Genomic DNA, 27,962 nt, shown 5'->3' with positions numbered 1-27,962 from the left:
GGCACAGTGTGATGCGGGTGTCCGCGTCGTCTGATGATCGAATCCTGGCAGTCCTCTCTCTCACCCTAAAGCACAGCTAGTGCCCTGCAGCACAGTAGGAGAGCAGTTCATCGCACGCTTCACACAGAGCTGGGAGGACGGAGTGCCAAGACCCAGCGTGAAGAAGTGAGAAGTGTTGAAGGAGGCGGGTGCTAGTCTTCCTGATTGGATCTTGCTACACGGTGCACCTGTATCACACTATCACATTGCTACCCCACAAATACTGTGGCTGGGAGAGGCACCCCTGAAAGTGCTCAGGGAGGCTGGGTGGAGACGCACCACAGGCCCTGCGTCTTCAGCCACCGGAGCCTGGACCGCAAGTTCAGGCAGCGTGCCAGGAGCTGCAGCTGTTGATGCTGGACCAGCACCCTGCAGCCTGCAGGAGGCCCTGAGTCAGGTGCAGAGCCTCTGAGCCTCACCCCCACCTCACCCCTGCAGGAGGCCCTGAGTCAGGTGCAGAGCCTCTGAGCCTTAACACCTCACCCCTGCAGGAGGCCGAGTCAGGTGCAGAGCCTCTGAGCCTCACCCCCACCTCACCCCTGCAGGAGGCCCTGAGTTAGGTGCAGAGCCTCTGAGTCTCACCCCCACCTCACCTCTGCAGGAGGCCGAGTCAGGTGCAGAGCCTCTGAGCCTCACCCCCACCTCACCCCTGCAGGAGGTCCTGAGTCAGGGTGCAGAGCCTCTGAGCCTCACCCCCACCCCCTGCAGTTGCCCTCCTGCTTGGTTCCTGGCCCCCTGCCTGGCTCCCTGGCTGCAGGCCCTCCCCTCCACACTAGTGTCTCCTTCGCCTTTTCTGTTCTGTTCAGAACAGTAGTGGTCATTGAGCCCAGGCCTCGTTGTTGCTGGACATGCCGTCTACCACTGAGCTGCACTGCCAGGCCTTTATATTTTGAGCAAAGGCCTCACGGAGTTGCCCGGGCTGACCTGGAGCTTGCCATCTTCCCGAGTTGCAGGGATCACAGGCGTGCACCACACCTGGCCTGCACAGTGTCTTCTGAAGCAGCTGAGAACAGGCGCAGGCCCTTTCCACCTTGAGGTGTGCTGCCTATGCCCCGGCACCCTCCAGCCTCACAGTGCCATCGATGCCCCTCTTTACCTGGCACACTGTCCATTCTCCAGTGTGTCCACAGGCACATAGCGTCCTTCCCGGACAGGATCCAGCTGGGCCCAGGCGTGACACCTGGCTTCAGGTCTCCCAGCCCCTCTGTCCTCTATCTCTAGTGACGGCGACAGTACGGGAGCAGGGCCTTTCCATCTGTGAGCGCCTGCTCCGCACTGCTCTTGGTGGGCTCCGGTGGCGTGCTCCCCCCCGACGCCTACAAAACGTCATGGGTCTGCCGGGCACCGCTCCGTAAGCTGTCCAGCCGTCTGTGCTCACGGGCGTGTCTGTCTGTCCTACATGGTGTTGCTGGCTGGTCTTTCCCTTGATGAGACACTTCACAGCCACAGACACCAGCCCCCTTGAGACTTCCTCTTGAGCCAGGCCTTGCCCCCTGAGAGCCTTGTGCACAAGACGGAGCAGCAGGCAGCTAAGCACAGTCCCTCTGGCGGGCCAGGGAGGCCTGCAGCATAGGGCTCTTCGCATCCACCCCTGCACAGAGCTGGCCCCAAACTGAACCATGGAGCACAGAGTGGTGGAGAGGACCCAGGAGCTTCTGGGGAAGAGAAGCAGCCCTGCAGCAGCAGCAGTGGGCAGCAGAGGCCCAGCCGGGACGCCTTTCAGAGCGCGGCATCTGAACGAGGGCAGGAAACCATCTCAGACGTGCAGGTTTTCAAAGGCTGAACGGCCTTCTGAAGGATGCCACTAGAGGAGAGCGTGGGGTCTGAGGACACAGGCCCAGGCAGGAGGGGTGCCACCAGGGACAAGGACACCCAGGGGACAAGGACCCCAAGGGTCCTTGCCTGTGCCAGCCCCTGTTGCGGGGTGCAAGCCTCATGCAGGAAGTGTGGGCTGACCCAGCAATGGGCACCTATGAAATTAAATAGAAAGACAGGGACTGAGGGAATCTGAGGTCAAAAGCAAACGTACACGCTCCATGATTCCCAGCCGGCGTGGGCACAGTGGCCACACCCGTAAGCTCAAGTATCAGGAGGCTGAGGCAGGAGGATCCAAGTTCAAGTCAGCCTGGGCACCTTGGTGAGACACTGTCTCAAGATTTTAAAAAGAGCTGGGGAAGAGCCCTTGGCCCGCGTGAGAGGCCCTGGCTCATCCGGCAGTGGAGGGAGGACCCCAGAGCCTCTCCTGGTGCGGGCGCTCACCCAGCCTCGGGCCCCGCCCAGGCCCTGCAGCACCTACTCCGCCTGGCTCATTCTTCTTGCCTTCTGGGCTCATCTGTTGTGCTGGGTGGTGTTTCTTTTTGCAGCTGAAGGGCTTTTTTGTTTGCTCTCTCTGAAGGGTCCGCACTTCTTACTCGCTCCTTCCATCCTGAGTTTGCAGAAAGACTAACTGGCGACAAGAACAGAAACTAAAGCCCAGTATGGTGGGGCACACCTGCAATCCCAGCAGCTCAGGAGCTGAGGCAGGAGGATTGCGAGTTCAAAGCCAGCCTCAGCAACAGCGAGGTGCTAAGCATCTCAGAGAGACCCTGTCTCTAAATAAAACACAAACAGGGCTGGGGATGTGGCTAGGTGGTCAAGTGCCCCTGGTTCAATCCCTGGCATCGCCCGCCCCCCCCCCAAAAAAAAGAGTAGAAACTAAAATGCTAGTGAAATGTCACAATGTTTGATTTGAAAAACTTGACAGCAGCACAGAGAGCTCTGGCTGAATAAGTACCCTGTGAACAGACTCTCAGACTCAGCGAATGTCACCCACTCACCTGCAGTCACCATGACAGCTGCCTGGTGCCAACATTCTCATCCACTCTCCTCTCCTGAGCTTGTCACTGGACTCACAGGTCCACCTCTGACACTCTATCATTTTGTTACCTTTGCGCATGTTGGTCTGGGACTGCCCCATGCATGCCCCTGGGTGGCCCTTGAGCTGGACGTGGTATCACGTGGTGTGTGAACCAGTGTCTTCACACAGTGACCCTCCAGGCTCACCCTGTGCTCTGGCTGCTGGTGCCTCATGCTCACGGCTCTCTAGGGGCAGCCAACCCCCGAGCCCTCCCACAGCTGCACACATGTGCATCTGCTGGCCAGTGACGCTTGTCCGTCTCCATCCATCTGAGGACAAGGACGCGGGCACCCCACATGCCTCCTGTGTACTCCAGGTCCTACCCCTTCACTTTCCTCGCTTCGCCCAGAGCAGCCTGACCACCCTGGCCTGTCATGTGAGCGCTGATTGGAGAAGAGTGTCACTAGGCCTTATCAGGAGTCAGGCCATCTCTGAGAGGACAGACCAGTACGCTGGTGTCCACCCGTGACTCGGCTGTCCAGGGGCAGTGCTGTGGGTCTGCCGTCTGCCAGGCCAGGGGAGCCGCAGCCCTCGTGCTGTACCGGGGAGTGTGCGTGTGGGTGGCAGATGCCTGCACCTGTCTGTCTCCTGTTTCAGGGAACCACCAAAATCAACACCTTCAACTGGTCCAAGGTCCGGAAACTAAGCTTCAAGAGGAAAAGGTTTCTTATCAAACTCCACCCGGAAGTCCACGTAAGCATTTCGAGCACTTCGTAAAATATGAGAGAGTCAGTGTTAGAATGGTGAAAGGTTGTTCTTAGTGCCCCACAGACAGCACTTCAGGGCAGGTGGGGCCTGCAGACATGAACCGTCACCCAGCAGGCCACACACAGGCCTCCCCGGTTCCACCTGGGACTTCAGACTCACGGCAGGTGGGTCCTGAGAAGGCCTGTGTCCAGGGCTGCTGGAATCACTGCTTGTCACCCCTGCCTCCTTTCAGGTGGCAAGGCTGAAACCCACTTTTGTCCAGAATGAGCAAAAGCCCGCAAGGGAAGCAGAGAGAGCTTTTTGTTTGTTTGTTTTGGTACTGGGCATTGAACCCAGGGTCTCGCTAAGTTGCTGAGGCTGGCCTTAACTAACAATCCTCCTGCCTCAGCCTCCCAAGTCACTGGAATGATGGGCATGTGCCACCACGCCCAGCTTCAGAGTGAGAACTTCTGTCCAAAGAATCAAAAAGCAGCCCCAATCTTGTCACGTGCCTTTGAATTCAGAAGTTGACCTCTGATGGCTCTAGTTGAAGAAGCCTTGATTATCAGGAAATAAATACTCTTTTCTTTAGAGTTCAGTCAGTAAAGTAATAATTTCATCTGAATTCATTGAAATGATCAAAAATGAAAACAGCAAATGTCTGTGCAATCTGATTAGGTGGGAAAACTCACGACTGCAGACTGTTCAGAGTTGATCAAGCTCTCACCTTCCTGTCGGTACAGGGCCTGGGAGCTAAAGGCAGACGAGCTGAGCCTCTCGGGGGCTGAGCTGGGGCTCCTGCAATGTCAGAGGGAGAGCAGCCGCCGGCAGGGCCCTGGTGTTCCTGGTCGTGTGCTGAGTGTGCGTCAGCTGTGAGGGAGGCTGAGTTGATCACTTGCACTGTTTCAGTAGCTCTCTAGCTGGGTGTGGGGGCCACACAGACTGAGGCCAGAGGACCACAAGTGCAAGGCCGGCTTTCATCTTACAAGACCCCGTCCCAGAGTAGATTTGAGGGCGGGTGGGAGCAGCTGGTGGTAGAGCACTTGCCCTGCACCTGTGACCCTGCGTCCCACCCAGCGCAGGAAAAGAGGAGAGCCAAACGCACCTACAGAAAGCAAATGAAAGGCTCTTTTTCCTCTGTGAGCACAAACCTGTTTCTTGTGGTTGTTCAAGAAGGTAGATAAAAAAGGTAATTACACACCCAAATAACCAAAGCAACCACTAATCAGAAGAACATGATATTTCAAAGCCCAGAGACAAGTTGGTATCTATACTTGAAGAAGCAATGTTTATATGCCTAAGTAACTCAGACTTTAAGACTCAATAGAGATTTATCATGGTGTATATACACGCAGAACACATGCCAGAAGGTTCATATATCTGCATTGTGTTCAAGCCTACAGTTGGATTCTGGGAATGTATCCTATAGAAGCAGTGCGGGAGAGTGCAGTGTGGTCTCACCATGGCCTGACTCAGGAGGAGAGTGCAGTGTGGTCTCAACCATGGACTGACTCAGGAGGAGAGTGCAGTGTGGTCTCATCATGGCCTGACTCAGGAGGGGAGTACAGTGTGGTCTCACCATGGCCGGACTCAGAAGGGGAGTGCAGAGTGGTCTCACCATGGCCTGGGGCAGGAGGAGAGTTCAGTGTGGTCTCACCACAGCCTGACTCAGGAGGAGAGTCCAGTGTGGTCTCAACATGGCCAGACTCAGGAGGAGAGTGCAGAGTGGACTCACCATGACCTGACTCAGGAGGAGAGTGCAGTGTGGACTCACCATGACCTGACTCAGGAGGACACTGCAGTGTGGTCTCACTATGGCCTGACTCAGGAGGAGAGTGCAGTGTGGTCCCTCCATGACCTGACTCAGCAGAGAGTGCAGAGTGGTCTCACCATGTCCTGGGGCAGGAGGAGAGTGCAGTGTGGTCTCACCATAGACTGGGGCGGGTGGAGAATGCAGTGTGGTCTCACCATAGACTGGGGCGGGTGGAGAATGCAGTGTGGTCTCACCATGGACTGGGGAAGGAGAGAGTGCAGTGGTCTCACCATGGCCTGGGGCAGGAGGAGAGTGCAGTGTGGTCTCACCATGGCCTGACTCAGGAGGAGAGTGCAGTGTGGTCTCACCATGGCCTGACTCAGGAGGAGAGTGCAGTGTGGTCTCACCATGGCCTGATTCAGGAGGAGAGTGCCGTGTGGTCTCACCATAGCCTGACTCAGGAGGAGAGTACAGAGTGGTCTCACCATGTCCTGACTCAGGAGGAGAGTGCAGAGTGGTCTCACCATGGCCTGACTCAGGAGGAGAGTGCAGAGTGGTCTCACCATGTCCTGACTCAGGAGGAGAGTGCAGTGTGGTCTCACAATGGCCTGGGGCAGGAGAGAGTGCAGAGTGGTCTCACCATGGCCTGACTCAGGAGGAGAGTGCAGAGTGATCTCACGATGGCCTGGGGCACGAGGAGAGTGCAGTGTGGTCTCACCATGGCCTGGGGTAGGAGGAGAGTGCAGAGTGGTCTCACCATGGCCTGACACAGGAGGAGAGTGCCGTGTGGTCTCACCATGGCCTGACTCAGGAGGAGAGTGCCTGGTGGTCTCACCATGGCCTGGGGCAGAAGAGGGTGCAGAGTGGTCTCACCATGGCTTGACTCAGGAGGAGAGTGCAGAGTGGTCTCACCATGGCATACTTAGGAGGAAAGTGCAGTGTGGTCTCACCATGGCCTCACTCAGGAGGAGAGTGCAGTGTGGTCTCACTATGGCCTGACTCAGGAGGAGAGTGCAGTGTGGTCTCTCCATGACCTGACTCAGGAGAGAGTGCAGTGTGGTCTCTCCATGACCTGACTCAGGAGAGAGTGCAGTGTGGTCTCACCATGGGCTGGGACAGGAGGAGAATGCACAGTGGTCTCACCATGGCCTTGGGCAGGAGGAGAGTGCAGTGTAGTCTCACCATGGGCTGACTCAGGAGGAGAGTACAGTGTGGTCTCACCATGTCCTAACTCAGGAGGAGAGTGCTGTGTGTTCTCACCTTGGCCTGGGCAGGAGGAGAGTGCAGTGTGGTCCCACCATGGCCTGACTCAGGAGGAGAGTACAGTGTGGTCTCACCATGGCCTGACTCAGGAGGAGAGTGCAGTGTTGTCGCACCATGGCCTGACTCAGGAGGAGAGTACAGTGTGGTCTCACCATGACCTGACGCAGGAGGGTAGTGTAGTGTGCTCTCACCATGACCTGTGGCAGGAGGAGAGTGCAGTGTGGTCTCACCATGGCCTGAGTCAGGAGGAGAGTGCAGAGTGGTCTCACCATGGCCTGACTACGAGAGAATGCAGAGTGGTCTCACCATGGCCTGGGGCATGAGGAGAGTGCTGTATGGTCTCACCATGGCCTGACTCCGGAGGAGAGTGCAGCGTGGTCTCACCATGGCCTGACTCAGGAGGAGAGTGCAGTGTGGTCTCACCATGACTTGACTCAGGAGGAGAGTGCAGTGTGGTCTCACCATGGCCTGAGTCAGGAGGAGAGTGCAGAGTGGTCTCACCATGGCCTGACTACGAGAGAATGCAGAGTGGTCTCACCATGGCCTGGGGCATGAGGAGAGTGCTGTATGGTCTCACCATGGCCTGACTCCGGAGGAGAGTGCAGCGTGGTCTCACCATGGCCTGACTCAGGAGGAGAGTGCAGTGTGGTCTCACCATGACTTGACTCAGGAGGAGAGTGCAGTGTGGTCTCACCGTGGCCTGACTCAGGAGGAGAGTACAGTGTGGTCTCACCATGTCCTGACTCAGGAGGAGAGTGCAGTGTGGTCCCACCATGGCCTGACTCAGGAGGAGAGTGCAGTGTGGTCTCACCATGGCCTGACTCAGGAGGAGAGTGCAGTGTGGTCTCACCATGGCCTGACTCAGGAGGAGAGTGCAGTGTGGTCTCACCATGGCCTGACTCAGGAGGAGAGTGCAGTGTGGTCTCACCATGGCCTGATTCAGGAGGAGAGTGCCGTGTGGTCTCACCATAGCCTGACTCAGGAGGAGAGTACAGAGTGGTCTCACCATGTCCTGACTCAGGAGGAGAGTGCAGAGTGGTCTCACCATGGCCTGACTCAGGAGGAGAGTGCAGAGTGGTCTAACCATGGCCTGACTCAGGAGGAGAGTGCAGTGTGGTCTCACCATGGCCAGGGGCAGGAGAGAGTGCAGAGTGGTCTCACCATGGCCTGACTCAAGAGGAGAGTGCAGAGTGATCTCACTATGGCCTGGGGCACGAGGAGAGTGCAGTGTGGTCTCACCATGGCCTGGGGTAGGAGGAGAGTGCAGAGTGGTCTCACCATGGCCTGACACAGGAGGAGAGTGCCGTGTGGTCTCACCATGGCCTGACTCAGGAGGAGAGTGCCTGGTGGTCTCATCATGGCCTGGGGCAGAAGAGGGTGCAGAGTGGTCTCACCATGGCATACTTAGGAGGAAAGTGCAGTGTGGTCTCACCATGGCCTCACTCAGGAGGAGAGTGCAGTGTGGTCTCACTATGGCCTGACTCAGGAGGAGAGTGCAGTGTGGTCTCTCCATGACCTGACTCAGGAGAGAGTGCAGTGTGGTCTCTCCATGACCTGACTCAGGAGAGAGTGCAGTGTGGTATCACCATGGGCTGGGACAGGAGGAGAATGCACAGTGGTCTCACCATGGCCTTGGGCAGGAGGAGAGTGCAGTGTAGTCTCACCATGGGCTGACTCAGGAGGAGAGTACAGTGTGGTCTCACCATGTCCTGACTCAGGAGGAGAGCGCTGTGTGGTCTCACCTTGGCCTGGGGCAGGAGGAGAGTGCAGTGTGGTCCCACCATGGCCTGACTCAGGAGGAGAGTGCAGTGTGGTCTCACCATGGCCTGACTCAGGAGGAGAGTGCAGTGTTGTCGCACCATGGCCTGACTCAGGAGGAGAGTGCAGTGTGGTCTCACCATGGCCTGACTCAGGAGGAGAGTGCAGTGTGGTCTCACCATGGCCTGACTCAGGAGGAGAGTACAGTGTTGTCGCACCATGGCCTGACTCAGGAGGAGAGTGCAGTGTTGTCGCACCATGGCCTGACTCAGGAGGAGAGTACAGTGTGGTCTCACCATGGCCTGACTCAGGAGGAGAGTGCAGTGTGGTCTCTCCATGACCTGACTCAGGAGGAGAGTGCAGTGTGGTCTCACCATGGCCTGACTCAGGAGGAGAGTGCAGTGTGGTCTCACCATGGCCTACTCAGGAGGAGAGTGCAGTGTGGTCTCACCATGGCCTACTCAGGAGGAGAGTACAGTGTGGTCTCACCATGGCCTGACTCAGGAGGAGAGTGCAGTGTGGTCTCTCCATGACCTGACTCAGGAGGAGAGTGCAGTGTGGTCTCACCATGGCCTGACTCAGGAGGAGAGTGCAGTGTGGTCTCTCCATGACCTGACTCAGGAGGAGAGTGCAGTGTGGTCTCACCATGGCCTGACTCAGGAAGAGAGTGCAGTGTGGTCTCTCCATGACCTGACTCAGGAGGAGAGTGCAGTGTGGTCTCACCATGGCCTGACTCAGGAGGAGAGTGCAGTGTGGTCTCACCATGGCCTGACTCAGGAGGAGAGTGCAGTGTGGTCTCACCATGTCCTGACTCAGGAGGAGAGCGCTGTGTGGTCTCACCTTGGCCTGGGGCAGGAGGAGAGTGCAGTGTGGTCTCACCATGGCCTGACTCAGGAGGAGAGTGCAGTGTGGTCCCACCATGGCCTGACTCAGGAGGAGAGTGCAGTGTGGTCTCACCATGGCCTGACTCAGGAGGAGAGTGCAGTGTGGTCGCACCATGGCCTGACTCAGGAGGAGAGTGCAGTGTGGTCTCACCATGGCCTGACTCAGGAGGAGAGTGCAGTGTGGTCTCACCATGGCCTGACTCAGGAGGAGAGTACAGTGTTGTCGCACCATGGCCTGACTCAGGAGGAGAGTACAGTGTGGTCTCACCATGGCCTGACTCAGGAGGAGAGTGCAGTGTGGTCTCACCATGGCCTGACTCAGGAGGAGAGTGCAGTGTAGTCTCACCATGGCCTGACTCAGGAGGAGAGTGCAGTGTGGTCTCACCATGGCCTGACTCAGGAGGAGAGTGCCGTGTGGTCTCACCATGGCCTGATTCAGGAGGAGAGTGCCGTGTGGTCTCACCATGGCCTGACTCAGGAGGAGAGTGCAGTGTGGTCTCACCATGGCCTGATTCAGGAGGAGAGTGCCGTGTGGTCTCACCATGGCCTGACTCAGGAGGAGAGTGCAGAGTGGTCTCACCATGGCCTGGGGCAGGAGAGAGTGCAGAGTGGTCTCACCATGTCCTGACTCAGGAGAAGAGTGCAGAGTGGTCTCACCATGTCCTGACTCAGGAGGAGAGTGCAGAGTGGTCTCACCATGTCCTGACTCAGGAGGAGAGTGCAGTGTGGTCTCACCATGGCCTGACTCAGGAGGAGAGTGCCGTGTGGTCTCACCATGGCCTGGGGCAGGAGAGAGTGCAGAGTGGTCTCACCATGTCCTGACTCAGGAGGAGAGTGCAGTGTGGTCTCACCATGGCCTGACTCAGGAGGAGAGTGCAGTGTGCTCTCACCTTGGCCTGACTCAGGAGGAGAGTGCCGTGTGGTCCCACCATGGCCTGACTCAGGAGGAGAGTGCAGTGTGGTCTCACCATGGCCTGACTCAGGAGGAGAGTGCAGTGTGGTCTCACCATGGCCTGACTCAGGAGGAGAGTGCAGTGTGGTCTCTCCATGGCCTGACTCAGGAGGAGAGTGCAGAGCGGTCTCACCATGGCCTGAGTCAGGAGGAGAGTGCAGAGTGGTCTTACCATGGCCTACTCAGGAGGAGAGTGCAGTGTGGTTTCACCATGGCGTGGGCAGGAGGAGAGTGCAGAGCGGTCTCACCATGGCCTGGGGCAGGCTCGTCCTGTGTGCATCAGGATTAGTATTGGCCTCGGGACAGTGGCTGTGTGCTGGGCAGGACTCCTTGTGCAGCATCCACAGTGAAGTATCACTGTGACACTCTCCTCTTAATAAAGCAAATGAGGCCAGAAGCCTTTTTATTCAGTCTTTGGGAAACAGCTTCCTAGTTTTTAATCCTGAGTGTGACTGATAGTCGTGTGTGTGCCTCCACATTTGCCTCTCTGATGCAGCTCCTCATCCTTACGTCTGCTACGTGAACTCTTTCTGTTTCCAGGGACCCTACCAGGACACGTTAGAATTCTTGTTGGGCAGCAGAGATGAGTGTAAGAACTTCTGGAAGATCTGTGTGGAGTACCACACCTTCTTTAGACTTCTTGACCATCCTAAACCAAAGGCAAAAGCTGTCTTCTTCAGCCGGGGCTCCTCCTTCAGATACAGGTAGGTCTGCCCCAGGGCTGGTGACCCTGGTGGAGAGAGGTGGGCTGGCAGCGAAGGCTGGCCCAGGTCGCTCTTGTGAGGGGGTGTAAGGCAGACCGCATCCGACTGGTGAGATGGCACGCAGCTCGCAGGCAGAGCACCTGCCTGGCGTGTGCAGGGCCTGCGTTCCATCCCTGCACCACAGATAAAAGAAAACGGGCCTCCCAGAAGCTTTACCTAGGAACCCTGTGCACTTATTATAAAGTGTACATGAACGTCCACGAGCACAGGTGAATGACTGCGGATCCCTGTGGGCTCCTTCTAAAACCTGACCCTGCACTCACAGTGGGAGGACTCAGAAGCAGCTGGCTGAGCACGTCAGAGACGGTGGCATGAAGAGAATTCCCTATGAAAGGTGCGTATTGGCCTCCAAGAGGCAGCACGTGTGCCTTTCACATTAACACTTGATCTTTACCTGAAGAAAAGGCGTTTCAAATGCACAGCCATGTTTTTGATGCCTGACTCCTGTTCAGTTTCTGTGGGAAAGAGCTTTGATTCATACAGCTCTTGTGTGTGTGTCCGTGTGTTTAGAGACATCACCGTACACATCTGCCTAGCTTCGCTTAGGTGTGGCTCAGCATGGTCGCCGGGGGTGTGGGTGCGACCCACCTCCTGGGTTCTGCTGTGACTTTAATCCTCACTTTCTGGGTAGACGCTGTCTGAGCCTCATGCCCACCGCGTCGTCCTTCCTTCCCTCTTCCTGTCCTGGGGCTGGAGAAGGGCCTTTCTCCACTGAGCTGCTCTGCCTGGAGGCAGATGCTCCTGCAGCAGGGAGCAGGCCTGGGTTGGGGAGAGGACTGCTCACAGCCTGTTGTGTTTTGCAGACGGCATAGTAAGACCCGGGCCTCCATCCGTGCTCTGACTGCAGATCTGCCAAAACAGGTGAGCCTTTTCTGGCCAGAACCTCGAGTAGTTTCCTTGCCCTCTGGAACGTCACCTTTGGTGACCAGGATCCAGGTTAGTCACAGCGTTGGGTGTTGCAGCTCAGCTCTGACTCTTGAGACAGGCGTGCTGGGCTGGGAGCCCCGGGCTGCAGCGTCCTTCCCCCGGGACTCTGCACGGCCGTGGCTCCCCAGTCACCGGTGTCTTAGGTGTTTGCAGTGAGGCCCGCAGAACGCTCACCAAGACGCGTGGCTGGGGCGTCCCGAGCAGCAGCAGCTGTGTCCCGTCTCAGGCGTGCGCAGGTGTGTGGGCTGTGCCTGGACCCTTGCCTGCGTGGGCCTCTGCACGGCTCTCTGCCTCCCGCCCCTCCTGGTCTGCTGGTTCAGGGGCGTTTCCAGGGGCTCCGTGCGCACCTCCATGGGAGGCTCCTGTGTCCCCAGCTCCACATCAACACCTTCAGCTCTCCCAGGCGTCTCCCCCTGGAAACTCCTGCTCAATCAATTGGTTTTAATGGTTCCTTCACACAGTTCAGGTCAATTTCAAAGTGTGAGCAGTCTAGAGCGACAGGCAGGCTTCCAGTGCTCTTGTACTCTGAGAGCAACAGAGAACATCGAACGTGGTTGAAAGGTTCAAAGGTGGTGTGAGCCAGGCATCCCGGCCGCCCAGGAGGCCAAGGCAGAGAATCATAGGTGCAAAGCAGCCTCAGCAACTTTGTGAGGCCCGAAGCAACGCGGCAGGACCCCGTCTCTAAGTGACATAAGGAAAGGGTGGGATGGGGCTCAGTGGATAAGCACCCCTGGGTTCAGTCCAGAGGGAGAAAGCAGAAAAGGTGGTCTGGTGGACACGGGAAGACAGGCGGTCCCATGGCCCGACCTGCTCCGCGTCCAGCAGGGAGGTGCTGGGCGTGCTGTCATGGAGTCATGTGTTCCGTGTCGCAGTGTGAACACAGCGTGGGCTAGTCAGTGGCTTCTGCAGGACGCACACACGTGTGGCCACAGGAGCAGCCTTCTCTGGCAGCTCACATGAGCACGGCTAGACAGGCCCACAGGGCCAGCAGCATGCCCGAGTCCAGGACTGAGGCCCGGACGCACCCTAGAAGAAGACTGGAGAGAAGGGCAGCAGTAGCCCAGGACCAGGGGCAGTGCAGCAGCAATAGCTTGCGTCCACTTGGCTCACTCCTGACAGGTGGACGGTTCTGCCCATGTTCAGGAAGGTGTCCACCTCAGCCAGGCCTCTAGGGCAGTACCCTCCTGGACACATCTGGAAGTCTCCTGTGCGCAGCATCCGAGTGTCACACCATGCACGTGCTGCCCAGGAAGTTCCTCACCGTGCCCAGCCACCCTCTCAGTGGTGCATGTGGACGTGTAGTAAGGGGCCTCTTCAAGCACAAGCGGCTCCATGCTGCCCACATGAGTGACCGTGAGGACAGGGAGCTGTGTCCTAGGTATAGAGTCCTGCAGGCCAGCCTGGCCTGTGCCCCAGCCCACAGCTGTCCTCAGCCTGCTCATGGGTGCTCCCACCGTGCAGGGGCCAGTCCAGAGGCCTGCGCCGCGGTGTGGGCAGGCTGCCTTCTCAGCAGGGCCCCGTGGCCTCCTGTGGATGGACTGAGGGGCAGTCCCCTCCCACAGGGTCCTGGGCTGCAGGCTTGGGGTTGCCCCCCGGGGGTCACTCTGTGCTGCAGGCACTCCTGGCTGAGTGGAACCGTGGACTGCGAGCCCCAGACCCCTGTGTGGGTAGCCTCAGAGTGACAGTCCCCATGCCACTTGGCTCCCCAGGAGACAAGGAGGGACTGGGAGCAGGTGTCGTGGGTCTGCGTTTCCAAAAGGTCCGTTCTGAGGCGAAACCTGGCCAGTCGCCCTTCTGCAAAAGCTGTGGGGAAGGTGTGGACGTCCTGCTGGGCCAACTGGCTCTGCCACTTCCACTCGGTGGCTTGATTTCACGTGTTCCTTTTCTTCTTGGTTTTGATCTGCAGAGCATCTCGTTCACCGAGGTCTTGGGGACTTCTGCCTCCTTCTATCTGTCACCCTCCTCCTTGGCGGCCCCTCCTGGTCTGCCCAGTGTGAAGGACAGCAGCAGCTCCCTTGCAGATGCCCAGGCTCCCGACAGCAATCCTGCAGCCTCAGAGAGGAGCAGCAGAGCCACCGCGGGAGGCTCCAGCACGCAGCCGGCCCGCGCCCCGGGGCCCCCCGAGCTCCAGCCTGGTCCAGGTGTGGGGTGCTGCCGCGTTGCCAGCGGCCGTGATTCTGTCTGCCCTGCAGGGCGGAGTCTCAGTGCCCTGGACCCAGGTGCAGGGAGGGCTAGCGCCGGGCTCAGAGCTGGGGGTGCCTGTCCTGCGGGCGCGCTCCTGTCCTGGGGGGAGGGCCAGTGTGGCCGGCAGTGCCCTGGGGCAGGGCCTGTCCCCGCCCTGACGCGCGGGCAGCTGCAGGTGTCCGAGGAGTTCATCGACGACGACCCTGCAGACATCTCCTTCTTTGCCGGAGGCTCTGAGGCCTTCTCCTTCCCACAGGGCTCTGCAGCCCCTCAGGAGCCCCGGGCCCCTGCCCAGCCCCCTGCCTTCCTCTCCTTCCCACAGCTGGAGTCTGCGGGGTCCAGCCCAGACAGGTTCTCCACTGAGGCAGTGGACATGAGTGTGGAGGATGGTTTTGAGTTCGAAGGGAGTGACCTCGGTGGTGACCTGCACCCCTCAGACGCCGCGGAGCTGCTCGAGGTCAAGGCGCGTGCCTGCCTCTCTCAGAGCCTGCGGCTGCCCCCTGAGACCAGCTCCCTCAGCCACGCCCCACTGCCCGGTGTGCTGTCCCTGCACACAGCCAGCTCGGCCAGTCAGTCCGAGGCCAGCTCCATGGTCAACTTCCCAGCCTGCTCAGTCCGCTCCGAGTCCAGCTCGGCCTTCCAGTTCTCTGACATCATCGACCAGTTAGAGCAGCTCAGTTACCCGCCCACTGCGGCCGAGGACTCCAGCAGCACAGACTCCAGCTCATGGGCCTCCGGGGCAGAGGCCCCCCTGGACATGAGCCTCTTCTTCAGCAACCCTTTTGCACAGACCCGGGGAGAGAGAGTCCCTTCTGAGGTGCAGGACAATGTAAAGAGCTTGACTCCCGGAGAGCAGATGGATGAAAACCCCTCTGGGCCTCATTAGCCCCTTTACAGGGAGACCCGTCTCCCCATTCCTGTGGTTAGAGCTCAGAATCATTGGGTTTAGAAGTGGGAGGTGATTGATTTCAGGTTAGATAGCCCGTTTTCCCCCCTAATTCCTGATTTATTGTACTTTTTGAATGTAAGAGAATCACAACTTTCACTTGCAATGATGTTAAAAGCTGTGCACCCCGTTTAAAAAGGCAAGCACATGGGTCAGCCTCCATGGCTTTGGGTTTGGGACATGTGCTTTGACCCAAGCGAAGCTTGTGCTGCAGGTTCTGAGCCTTGCACAGTTGTGATCCTGTGGGCTGGAGTGAACTGTGCGTCACACCTGCGTGTGCCCTTGGGGCACGTGCACCCATAAGGATGGAGGCTGTGTCTGATTTTCCAGACATTGCACGGAGTCTCTTCAGAAGGCCTCTGCAGAATCCTGACCTTGGGGTGTCCTTGAGACTGTCTCATCTTCGACTTGAGACCCAGAGACAGTGTGTGGTTGGGTAGAGGCCTGCAGGGACACCGGTTTAAAATGTCCTCTGTGGCGTCAACTCTTCTCTGTGTTTGTCTTCACTGGGGCATAACAGACGACGGGGTTGCAGCAGCAGCTGGACCCCACGTGGTCTGAGGCCGTGGGGCAGGCTGGTGCTGGGAGGCCCTGCTCCTGACTGGCTGTTGGCAGGGTAGACTTTTGAGGACAGGTGGGACAAGCTGGACTGGGCCCCGTGGGGAGCGTCCCAACCCAGCACCGAAACAAACAAAAGTGAGTGATGGTCGGGAAGTGCCAACGTGCGAGCGCTTGGACCTCGCTGCTCTCCAGGGGCAATGGGGCCGTGATGCCAGCCACAGATGCCTCAAGGCAGTGGGCCCAGGAGGCCCTGCTGGCTGCTGGGGAGGCTCCCCAGTCCACACCACCATGACACTCGGGACTTGAGACGCCCCACAGTGGCGTACCCCAGGGCCAGCCCACAGACAGGGTGCTCTCGTCCAGTGCAGTCTGTGTGTTGTGCCCAGGGTTTTTGGTGGTGGTGGTCTCCTTTCTGATCTTACCTGGCAGTGTTTAAAGTTCCTTCGTTTCTTCCAAAGTTCCTTCGTTTCTTCCAAAGTTCCGCGGAGACTTTCAACATCCTTCCCCACGTGGGCGCCCAGTCCTCTGCCTGGGCGGATCTGTTCCCCACGTGGGCGCCCAGTCCTCTGCCTGGGCGGATCTGTTCCCCACGTGGGCGCCCAGTCCTCTGCCTGGGCGGATCTGTTCCCCACGTGGGCGCCCAGTCCTCTGCCTGGGCGGATCTGCCACGTTGTGCAGGTGCTTTGCAGTCTCCACACTGTCAGGGTCTCAGGCGAGTCAGTCCTGCAGTCCTGGTGGTGCTGGGCAGGCGGTGGCAGCAGCCTGTGCTTCCTGTCTGAGAGCTTCCGTGGACACAGCGTGGCAGCCAGCTTTCCCAGGCCACGTGGCTGGTGCTTGCGTGGGTGCTTCGGGCCTACTGCCCCCTCTGGCCAGCTGTCTTCTGAACACTGCTGAGGCAGGGTGTGGCTTCCACGTGAACAGCACAGTCTGTGATGAGCTCCTGGTACCGGGTGTGGTGGGTTTGTGCCCTGGGAAGAGCTCAGGTAGATGACCTTTAGGATTTGTTCCTGAACCTTGATGTTCACTCCTCTCACCCGTCGCCTGACGAATGCACCCACTGGTGCTGATGGGACACGGTTCTCTTCCTCCGCTTCCCGAGGAGCTTGCCCTGGTGCCTGCGGCAGGCCAGATGTGGGCATGTGCGCCAGCCTGCTGCCCAGCCCCTGTGGTCTGCCTCTTCTTCTCTTAAGGACCATCTTCTGCAGGCAGGCTCTAGTCAGGAAGTTTCCCACCTGTACAGAAGCAGGAGGCGGCCTGTGGCGAGGCCTGGTGCCCCCGGGTCAGCACGGTGACTGGCGGCCACGCTTCCCTTCCTTTGAGCTTCGTTCCTACAGTACCTTGGAGAAGACCCTTGGCGGGGTGCAGCTCAGCGTGGGGCCCTTGCCCCCCATGCACAGGCCCTGGGGCTCCCAGGACTGCACAGGGAAGGCGAGGACGACCCGATGTGCCCAGGACCCCGCAGCACCCCTGCCTCTGGAAGGGACGCCAGCCCCTGAGGACACGCAGAGCGTCTGCAGAGCGGGGGAGCCGGGCCGTCTGCACCCTGTTCATGTTTGAGCCGTGCAGTCGGCATCCAGGCTGCACCTGACCCTAGGTCTCCCGTGCCTTGGGAAGCCAGTGGTCCTGCTGTGGTCCACCTGGACCGCCCCACTGGTGGACGTAGGCCTGTGCCGGCCAGGACGGTCCCCAGGTCCCAGGCACTGCGTGCATGGCACTGATGGGCACCTGTGCCCGGCAGCGTCCCTGCAAGGCAGGCCCCTGCATGTCCCCTGCTGCCTTCAGGTGGGCGGGAGCACAGGACAGAGCTTCCCGCTGCAGGTGCTGTCTCCCCGGAGGTGGAGCCAGCACTGCTGCTGCGCCTGCGCAGAAGATGGCCATGCCCGTGGCTGGCCACAGCCCGCCTCCGCGTGGGCACCCGGCAGCCCTCAGTGTGGCAGTGCCCAGCTTATGGGCCTTTTGGTAGCCACAGAGGTGCCTGCTAGGGGCTGTGCTGGAAGCTCCCAGTGTCCGTGCGGAGAGGGGCATGACCCCTGCGGTCCCCACTGCAGGCAGGGCCCTCCTGCCCCTGAGCCCCGCCCCAGAGCACCCCGCTGCGGTGGCATGGCACTCAGTGTGGGCCCCCTTCTGTGCCCCGGGCCCAGGCCCGGTTGGTGGTCTGCATGAGCCAACGCGCGCGCTCAGGGCTCACAGCACCAGAGCCCGGGGGGGCATCCCTCGCGGCCCACTGTGCGGTCGGGCCCCTGCTGCAGCTGAGACCACGTTGTCCTGCGTGGGGCCCCATGTGGAGCCCATGGCCCGCCGCTGCCTCCCCACGCCCGCCCTGGGCTGAGGGCCGTGCCCGTGCCCTGTGCTCGCTGCTCTGCAGCCCTGGGCTGGGCGTAGGGCCCCTGTGTGCTCTGGCTGCGGCCGTGTGGGGCAGGGACCTCAAACGCCTCTTCATGCGCCTTGAGCCGACGCGCGGTGTGTCCGTCCCGTTCCTGCAACACCAGAAACAAAATCCATCGCCAGTTTAGTCTCTTCGGCAGAGCCACCAGGTCCTCAAGGACACGCGCAGAGCTGGCTTGCTCTCGGGGCCTCAGCTGCCTCTGCTGTGCCCTCGCTGAGGCGCTGGCCCGGCCGCAGACCCTCCTTCCTGCAGCGGCCTTCGCACTCCCGACGGAGAGGAGGAGCTGGGACCCCTGCACTTGGCAGCGCTCCCTCTGCACAGATCCCTGTGGCCTGGTTCGTGGTCCTTATAGAACTTGTTTTCCATTGAAATCTCCATTTATAATTTCATAGATATGTACTAATCGAGGATTTTACTGCTTATTCAATAAAATAAGGAAATGTTTACTGTGGATTTTAAAATGAACTTTCTAGCTTCCTTTTGCTCTTATCAGTCTTGGCCTGCGTGAGTTGAAGGTCGCTCCACGTCAAGTCAGTCTCAACATGGCTGTGAGTCTCCACAGCCTGACGCTGTCCCTCCCCCAGCTGTGGGGCACGTGGGCTCCCTGGCCCAGGTCAGGCGTGGCCCCTCTTGGAGGCCAGCCAGCGAGGCTGCCTGTCCCAGTCTCCGTGTCTTCTGCTCTTCCCGGCATGGGCTGGGCCCGCATGGAGGGAGCACAGGGAGCCGTGGTCTGCTGAGCCCCCACCCCGCACCCAGGTGCCCCCCATGGTCCATGGACACGCTGAGGTGCGCGTCCCACACAGAGCATGCTGGAGCCCCTGTGAGGTGCAGGGGCAGGCGTGGGAGCCAGTCCCCGAGGGCACACTGCCCTGCCCTCCGGAGCCTCACGTTGTTCTGCCGCTCGTGGGAGGGGCCGGGGCAGACACAAGGCCACGGCCTGCAGGACGCAAGTCACTGCCCCCAGGGAGGGGACTGGCGGGCGCTCAGACCCCGTCGTGTGACCTGCTCCCGCTGACCCCCCAGTGCCTGCTGCTGCCAGTCGGAGGGCGACCCTGAGTGGGTCTCCGAGGAGCACCCTGCTGGGCAGGTCAAGCTCCAGAAGCTGCCCAGAGCGTTCCCAGCTGGGCCTCGCAGTGCGGCCAGTGTGACGTGACGCCTGCCGGGCACAGCCCTGGCTTCGCGGGTGGTCTCAGTGGTCCCCCCCGTGCGATGGCGCACTCTCCCGGCCGGCCTTGCCCCGGGGCTCCTCAGAGCCCCAGAAGGAAGCCCTCGCTTGCTTCTCGCTCCGGCCATTCCATTGTGTTTGCAGAGCTGGGCTGGACCAGCCTCGCGTGCTGGGTGAGCGTCTGCCTGAGCTGCAGGAGCCACTTCTCTCAGGACAGGAGCATGGCTGCCCGGAGCGCCTGCCGACACAGGAGACCGCAGCCGGGCCACAGGGAGTCTGCACGGCCCAGAGCCCAGCTGCCCCAGGCTCCTGTGCCTGGGCTCCTTCCTCTTTGTCTTTGTCCTTTTGTACCAGATTTATTTGAAGGAACAGTCTAAATTAGAGAATTTAAGTGGATCTTTTGACTCCACTTATAGAAAAGGTGAAGGTGACCCCAGCAATCGTACATTGCCTCCTGGCCAGGGCGGTCACTCCCTGCCAGGGAGCTGAGCCTGAGGTGTGGCCCTCATGACCGCTGTCTCTCTCCTGGGCTGGCTTCTCCAGGGAGACCCTGCTGTGCGGCCTGGGGCTCCCGTCCGGCCCAGGTCGGTCACGGGTGCTGCCCTTCGGGTAATGAGGCCTGGTGACGTCACAGGGCAGGTCACTTGGTCGTGTGGAACAGTCCCCACAGCAGCTGGTGGGCACTTCTCTGCTAGTCCACGTGCAAGGTGCAGCCTTGGCTGCTCCCAGCTCTCTCAGCTCCCGCAGCTTGACATCACAGGGAGGATCTGGACACCCCATTGGTCAGCATGTCCTCTCCTTGTGCAGCTGGGGAGGACAGGACTTGGCAGAGTTCTCCCAAGCTACACCCTTGCTGTCACATAGGAGACATGGACCAGGAGACGTGGGAGGAGAGTGCAGGTGGATGTGGCCTTTGGAGGTGGCCCTCAGGGCAGCTGAGTGGGCAAGGTGGAGGCTTGGCAGTCTGGGGTGCTGGGAGGGGTGGCCAGGGCAGCGGGTCAGAGCAGCAGGTCGCTTGGCGTGGAGCACAGGAAGCAGCAGACTCCCGTGTGTGGTTTCCTCAGTGAGGAGAGGGCCCACTCTGCTGGCCCAGCTCTGCATCCCCAGCCTGACCACCGCTGGCCCTGGGAAGAGGCGCCGCGTGCAGGTCCTCACGTCATCTGCAGACAGGCAGAGATGAGCGGACTGACCCTCTTAACCCTGCGCTGCCTCAACTCCACATTCGATCCAGAGTCTGACTTAGAGTGACTCGTGCACCCAGCCCACTGTGAAGCAGCCGCCCCTGCGACGCCGTGGGCTCTGTCCACCCGGATGCCTTTCCCGCTGGGCTCAGCCACCTGCCATTCCACCTGTCGGTCTACCTCCCAATTGGATCGACCTTCAGCTTGACCTTGAATTCTGCCATCGGGAGCCGACTCTTCGTCCACTGTTGGGCACACATTTTCAAGGACAGCTTGATCACAGTGGAGACGGGCCCTGCCCCTCAGCCCCTTCCCCATTCCGTCTCCTGGAGGAGGGGCCATGGGAACACCCCAGCGCCACCTCAGACCCTCGGGCCAGCGTCAGAAGGCCACCGAGAACCATGCCGGGGCGCGCTGTCAATCCCAGGCGTCCTCCGAGCCGGCCGCCCTGCGACTGCAGCTGGAGAGCCAGTCGGCCCCGGGTGTCCTGCAACTGCAGCTGGAGCTGCTTTCCGCACCTCAACCCCAGGAGCTGAGTTTCGGGAGTTAAAACATTCCTCACATAGGAGGGAAGACTCAGTCTTGGCAGTGCCTGGACAGTACGGCCCTCGTGCCGCAGGCGGGTCCTCGGTCGTGCCCGAGGCTCTGCAGCAGGCCCCAGGCCCCTCTGCTGAGACAACACTCCACCTTGTTAGTTAAGGCTCAACAAGTTCTGAGGCAGCTAAAATGACATTCAGCTTTTAAAGACCCTCAAGACGCCTGCACATGTGAGGAGTAGGGTTCTCCCAGGGGCTTGGTCACGGGGCCCAGGAGGTGCAGGCTGGTTGGCCTCAGCTGTTGCCTGTTGCTTCTGGAGAGCAGCTGCTAAGCCGCAGTCCTGGTGCCTGTGTCCTCCGTGTGCCCCAGAGGAGTGTCAGTCACCTAGGGTCTGTGCTTGCGTGATCTGAAGCAGGTGTGATTTATAAGGTTTGTAAACAACTTATTTTTTTAAATGTTTGATGGCATTTTGTGATACTTTTAAATGCATACCCTAAATTTCAAGTTACACCTTTTGTGAAACATACTTTACGATGATCGCATCAAACGACGACTCGACCTCCGTAGAGCCCAAGGCGGACTCTTCCACCCGAGCGTTCCGCTCCACAGGCCCCTCTCTCACAGGCTCTTCATCAAAGGGTTGCTTATCCGGAATCGCATTTTCTACTTTGGTGACCATGCTTCTCCTTGCTGGCTGCAGCCTGGTTGCCACCCCAGCCAGAACTCCAGGCCATGTCCTCCCAGACGCCACTCAGAGTCTGCATCACCTGTAGCCAGTCGTGCTGGGACTGAGCCCGCACAGGCCTTGAGCCACGGAGCACACCCCAGCCCTCTTTGGTGGTGGTGCTGGGGGATTGAACCCAGGGCCTTGTGCATGCAAGGCAGGCACTCTACCCACTGAGCTACCTCCCCAGCCCTACCCCAGCCCTTTTATATTTTATTTAGAGACAGGATCTCACTAAAGTTGCTTAGTGGCCCACGCCTGTAATCCCAGTGGTTCGGGAGGGGAGGATCATGAGTTCAAAGCCAGCCTCAGCAACTGATTAAGGCCCTAACCAACTTAGCGAGACCCTGTCTCTAAATAAAATACAAAAAAGGGCTGGGGATGCGTCTCAGTGGTTAAGCACCCCAGGATTCAATCCCCAGTACCCCTCCAAAAAAATTTTTTAAAGGATATCTTTAAAATTTGGCACTTAATAATTTCTCATTTCCCACAGGAAAATATTCAAAACCAACCTTTGAGAATTAAAACAGGCAATGTCTTTAGTTCACAGTGACTGATCTGGGCTGAGGCTGAGCTTCTCTATTCAAAAGCACCGTTTTAAGGGGTGGGAGTTCTAGTCACCTACTGTGGGATAGTTCCCAAAGTTCTCGTTGATGAAAACCCAGAAACCGGGAGGCAGAACTGTGCCCCCTGCCTGTGCAAGACCCCGTGTGTGCACGGTGGTCAGTGGTCCTGCACTTGGCCCAGGCGGGGGCCACGGCAGGGGCACTGCAGGTGTGCCCGCAGCTGAGGTCTGGCCAGCTCCGCCTCACTGCGAGGTGGGCACCCCACACGCCCAGAGCAGCCAGCTTCATTCCCCACCCGCCCCATTCCTTCCAGGCCTCTCCGTGGACAGTGCTCGGCCTTCTCCCTTCAGCCAGAGGGGCCCCCTGAGCCCGAAGCCCCTGCTGCAGGCAGCTCTGGCCCAGCGAGAGGGGCTCCTGCCCACGTCCTGAGCCCTGCCCTCAGCGAGGCCAGCGGAGCCCGGACACAGGACCAGGAAGAGCCACGGCAAGAGGTAGGCTGGGAGCCGTGGGCTGGAGTCCGCGCGGCGTGGGGCCCCTCACCCTACAGCAGCACCAGCCCCACAGTCGAGCTGTCGGCTGGATGCAGGATGGTGTGTGACTGGCCGGGCCCTGGGAGCTTCTGCCCACCTGTCCACCTGCCCCCTGCTCCCTCCTGGCCTCCTGCACAGTGGAGTCCCTGGGAGAAGCCCTCATGTGGTGGGGCGGGGCGAGTGGGTGGGGACCCTGCCTGGGTGGAGGGCGTGTGGGCAGTGCAGTGGGCACACAGTGGGTCTGCAGCAGAGCGTGAGCCAGCAGAGGAGGCCCTGACTCACGGGCATGGGAGGGTGGTCAGTGGTCCAGCGTGGCCTCCACTCTCCTGTGTCCACCAGGGCTGCCGTTTGCAGGTGAGCACACCAGAAGGATTTGTAGAAAAATGAGCTTTAAAACAACGGGCCCTGGACGTTCTGGCCCTCGGCACCGTAGCCGGGACAGCAGAGGGCTGCACTGTGGTACGCCTGTGGTCCTGCAAGGCCCAGCCCGTCTGGGCACCTAGTGAGACTGGAAATGAAATTCAGAAGGGCTGGGCCCCACTCAGGAGCCTCAGGCAGGAGGATCATGAGTTCAGAGCCAGCCTCAGCAATAGTCAGGCACTAAGTACCTCAGCGAGGCCCTGTCTCTAAATAAAATGCAAAATAGGATGTTGCTCAGTGGTCAGTGCCCTGAGATTCAATCCCTGGTACCAAAAAATAAAAATAAAAATGAATAAATAAAAGGTCTGGGATGCAAGTGCCGGCCTCCAGCTTCAGACAGCTGATCTGGGGGTCCCTGAGGTCCCCGCAGTCAGACCACAGGCAGGTGCCTTCCCATGCTGGTCCTGGGGACATGGACAGTCACTGGCCGTCCGTGGACAGCTGGCTGCCTTGGGGACAGCTTACTGCTCGACCTTGGTCACCAACAACAGTGTCCATCTCACTGTCTCTTTGGTTTGAAGACAAGAACGGCTTGGAGAAGATCTGTTGGAGCAGCCTTGTCACTTAGTCACAGAGACTCTTTAGGAGATTGGTGAGGTCGGACCCACAGGCATGGGTCCCAAGAGAGAAGCCATGGTCACAGCCCCTCGCACAGGGCCACCACAGGGGACAGTCTGCTGCAGCACGCGGGCCCTCGGCTCTGACCTGCCGCGTGCCCCTCTCCACGGGGACAGCAGTGTGCCCTCCCACGTCTGGGTCTCCGATGGCAAGGCCCATCTCGCGTGCGCGTCGACCCTCCCCTCACCACTGTCCTCCGCCCTGCCCGTCACGGGCATGTGGGGGCATGCGGGTGCTTTGAGGTGTGGCTGCTCCTGCAGGCCGCCTCTGCCCGATGCTGAGTGTCAGCAAACCCAGCTAGGAGCAGGCTGGGGAGCCCGGCCCAGGACCTGAGGTGGCCTCCTGCGGCCAGCACCTCTGTGGACAGGGTCTAGACACGTCCCAGAGCCGAGCCTGGCCCAGCTCTGAGCATCGCCTGCTCTGGCCCTGCCTCCCTCCCTGGTGGAGACTGGTGAGGAGGGACCCTCGGGGCTGGAGCGCTGGCCAGCACCTCCGTGGAGCCATGCTTCCGGGGGACCGCGCCCTCCTGCCCTTGGCTGGGAACACAGCCGGCCTGGGGCTCCACAGAACCCTCGTGGCTCTGGTGCTTTCTGCCCCGAGGGGCTCTCCAGGGTGGACAGGGGCGCTGTTCACAGAGGCCCGTCAATGGCTCTCCTCGGACCGTGTGGGACCAGGACCAGGACCGAGCTGGGGCGCGGAGTCGGAGGTAACGAGGAGCAGCCTTCCCGACACAGGACCTCCGCAGTGAGGCGTCCCTGGCCATGTGGGGAGGCGGGCGTGGGTGTGGCCAGCCAGGTGCAGGTCAGACCCTTGGTGTCTGCGGGAACTTGCATTTGGATAAGTCAAGTTCAATAGCACAGAAACCAGGGAGCGAGAAGGTGAGTGAGCCGCCCCGGGGAGGAGGGCCAGTACCCGGGGAATGGCTGGGGCCTCCAAGGCACAATGGCAGGGACTAAGTCCCACACCTGGGAGAAGCTGAAAGGAGAGGACAGCAGGGCCCAGCTCTGAGGGCCGTACGTCTCCCATTCCCAGGGAGCTGCCCTCCTTGGGCAGAAGTCAGGGCCCCAGCACACCTGAGATGGCCGCCGGGGGCCGGCCATGTTACAGCCTGCCTTGAGCCACAGGCACACAAGAAGGCCGGTCCCTGCAACCAGCCTCCACTCCAGCCTGCCTGGAGGCCCCAGGCTGTGCTGCACGCACCTCCTGCTGTGAGGCCACCCTGCCCTCCTCTGCTGTGTCTGGTCTCCCCTCGCCTCAGGCCAAGGCCTGTGTGCATCCCACCTGGGCGTGGCCACCTCACTGGGCTGGTGGCAGAGGCCCCCACAGCTGCTCCCTGCTGGGCTGCTCTGCTCACATCCTGGGTCCTAAGCACATTCCGTGGACCCCAGAGACCCAGCCCACCTAGAAGGCCAATGGCCCACCTCCCCACAAGCCCTCGCCTCCCCTCCTGCCCACTCGGGCCTGCTCCTCAGCTGGGGACCATCCCATTCCTGCCACCCCTGCTGGGCTGCCGGTCCCCCTGGGGCCTTCCTGCCAGGGTCTGAGGCTCGCGGGCCACTTCTGCTGGCGGCTCCTTGCCTGTCTGCTCGCGGGGCCCGCCAACTCCTGCAGGGCTGGGACTTGAGGGTGCAGCCCAGGTGCCGCTTGGAGTGGGCAGTGCTGCATGGACGTTGGTGTGGTCAAGGGTGCTGCCTGCCTGAGGCAGCCTGTGGCCAGGAGGGGCCATGAGGACAGGCACTGGGCAGGGCCAGCCGGAGCTGTCAGGCTTGGGATGCCCTGAGGACGGACTCGGCAGACGCAAGGCCAGCGTGAGGCGAGTGTTAGTCAGGAACGCGGAGTAGGCCCGGGGCCCGGGCGTCTGGCTGGTCCGTGGCTCGCTGGGAGGAGAGGCTGGGCTGGGTCAGCTCGGCATGTCTGGAGTTGAGATACGTGCCGTGGCCAGCCCGGGGCCGTTCCGTCTCACACACACGTCCTGCGTTCACCACGCTCGTGGCTCTGTGGCCAGCCACGCTGCGGGCTGTGGTATGTGAGCATCGGTTTGCCACAGACCAGTGGTAAGGCCCAGCGGGGGAGCTCACTGGCCTTTCAACAGCAATTCTTTCCTCCAAGAGAGCAACATGGATGAGACCCCCGTGCGGGGGGCCCCTCACCTGGACTGAACCCTGCCTGTGACGCTTGGAAGTGATTCCCTGCAGGAATCAGGGCCAGACCCCAGGACGGGAGCTGGCGCAGAAGGCCTGTGTGCCTCTCCGCGAAGGGCCGTGCCCGGCGCACAGCTCACGGCGCCTCTGTTCTTGCAGTGCTTTCCAGAGGACGCGGCCTACTTCATAGCCAAGGAGATCCTGGCCACGGAGCGAACCTACCTGAAGGATTTGGAGGTCCTCACTGTGGTATGGCGCCCCAGTCCTGGCCACCGTGGTCTTCCTGATGTCTTAGCTCCGAACACAGAGGGCTCCACCCTGCAAGAGACCCTTGACAGTCACGGGACCTGCGTGTGTGCTTGAAGACACGTCACTGGGCGTGGTGGCCACACCTGAGTCCCGGTGACTCCAGAGGCTGCGGGAAAGGACCACAACTCCACACCTGGTCTTGACAACTTAGCATGACCCTGTCCCTCACAGAACCTCCTTCTCTTTGGTGCTGGGGCTGGAACCCAGGGTGCTCTGCCTTTGAGCTGCCGAGGCTGGCCTCCGACTGCTCTCCTGCTGCAGCTTCCAGGGTCTCTGGGACTACGAGTGGGTCTGGGGTGGTCGCGGGCTGGGGCACTCGCCTGGCGCGTGTGGGGCTCCGGGCTCCGTCTCCAGGACCGAGAAAGTTGAGTCACCTCCAAACCGTGGACCTGCGTCTGGGGACTGTGTCCACCTGAAACTCTGACCCAGAATCGCTTTGTTGATGGTCAGTAGACAGGAGGGCTGAGCACCGCAGGCCAGCGTGGGCAGCAGCTGGAGTCCCTGCGGGCGTCCTGTGGTCTGGTCCTCAGGCGTGGCCTCAGCCCCTCCTCCGCCTCCTCCCACAGTGGTTCCGCAGCGCCGTGGTCAGGAGGGCGCCATGGGCCCACCGCCCTGACGACCCTGCTCTTCTCCAGCCTCGTCCTGTCTACGCGTTCCACAGAGGCTTCCTGCAGGAGGTGGAGCAGAGGCTGGCGCTCTGGTACCCGTCCCAGCGCCCGCCTCCTGGACCCTGCACACCTTGGTTCCAGCTGTGGCCCTGCAGGGGTGACCTGGCGTCCTGAGGCCTAGACCCCGTGGCCCATGCCCCAGCCCCTGCCCTGATCAGAGACTCCCCACTGGCTTGTCCCCAGAACTATGAGGGTCAGTGTGTTTGAAACCTGGGGTGGGGGACAAGCCCTTCTCTCCTGCCCGCTGTCCAGAGAGCTCCAGGCAAACGCCACAGCCGCTGCCAGGCCAAGGCCCTCCACCTCCCAGCCTCTGGCCGCCATGCAGGCCTTCTGACTGTTGACCCTCTGCCTCTGTCCTCCAGGGAGGGCCCCTCCAGCACCCACACACCATGTGACCACCAGCGCATTGGGGACATCCTGCTCAGGGCCATGCGCCAGTTGAAGGTAGGCAGGCCTCTGGAGACCCCAGCTGTCCCACAGCCATTCCCTGGTAGCCAGCCCCACGTCCTCAGGCAGGCCCAGAAGGGCCTCCCAGATACTGTCCCCTGACCTGCCTCCTCAAGGTGGCCTCTCAGATACTGTCCCCTGACCTGCCTCCTCAGTGGGGCCCAGTCCACAGCTCAAAAGAGCCGCCTTCTGGGACACTCTTAGAAGAGGGTCCCTTCAAGTGGCTTCTCCCCAGAAAGTGTCCCCTCGGGTTCCTGGGACTGGCAATCCTCACCTACGGCAGCAGCACTCACACCAACTTAGAGTGAAATATGCTCAGGTCTTAATCCCATTCTTCCTCCCTGAGGTTGTCTTTATGTCCATTAGAACCTTCTAGAAGGCAGGGACTGGGCCAGTCTGTAATGCTCAGAATCGCGTGTGCGCTGACGTGCCATGGAAACGCCAGCTCGGCTGGGTAGTGGAGGCAGGAAGCTAGGCGGGAGGATCACAGGCCTGCAACTTAGCGAGCCCTGTCTCAAGATGAAGAACTGGGGTGCAGCTCATGTGGAGCCCTGGGTTCCCCCCTTCGCGCCGAGCAGCAGGCCATGCGTGGTCTGTGACCCCGGCTGCTGGAGCTGAGGCGGCTCACAGGGGGCTGGGATGCAGCTCAGGTGCTG

General features: G+C 60.3%; 1 protein-coding gene across 1 annotated transcript in view; it reads left to right on the top strand.

Annotated features, from left to right (window-relative positions):
* Positions 1–27,962, top strand: part of Farp2 (FERM, ARH/RhoGEF and pleckstrin domain protein 2) — a 107,473-nt gene that overhangs the window by 67,531 nt on the left and 11,980 nt on the right. The window contains 10 exon segments of the mRNA XM_047543424.1: positions 3,533–3,628; positions 10,773–10,936; positions 11,262–11,330; positions 11,800–11,857; positions 13,830–14,064; positions 22,487–22,564; positions 22,567–22,664; positions 26,042–26,131; positions 26,758–26,891; positions 27,222–27,303. Coding sequence (XP_047399380.1) covers positions 3,533–3,628; positions 10,773–10,936; positions 11,262–11,330; positions 11,800–11,857; positions 13,830–14,064; positions 22,487–22,564; positions 22,567–22,664; positions 26,042–26,131; positions 26,758–26,891; positions 27,222–27,303 — 1,104 coding nt within the window.

The sequence above is a fragment of the Sciurus carolinensis genome, chromosome 3 (assembly GCF_902686445.1).
Source record: "Sciurus carolinensis chromosome 3, mSciCar1.2, whole genome shotgun sequence".
NCBI lineage: Eukaryota > Metazoa > Chordata > Mammalia > Rodentia > Sciuridae > Sciurus > Sciurus carolinensis.
Note: the sequence above shows the minus strand (reverse complement) of the source record. Positions and strands in the feature narration are given on the sequence as shown.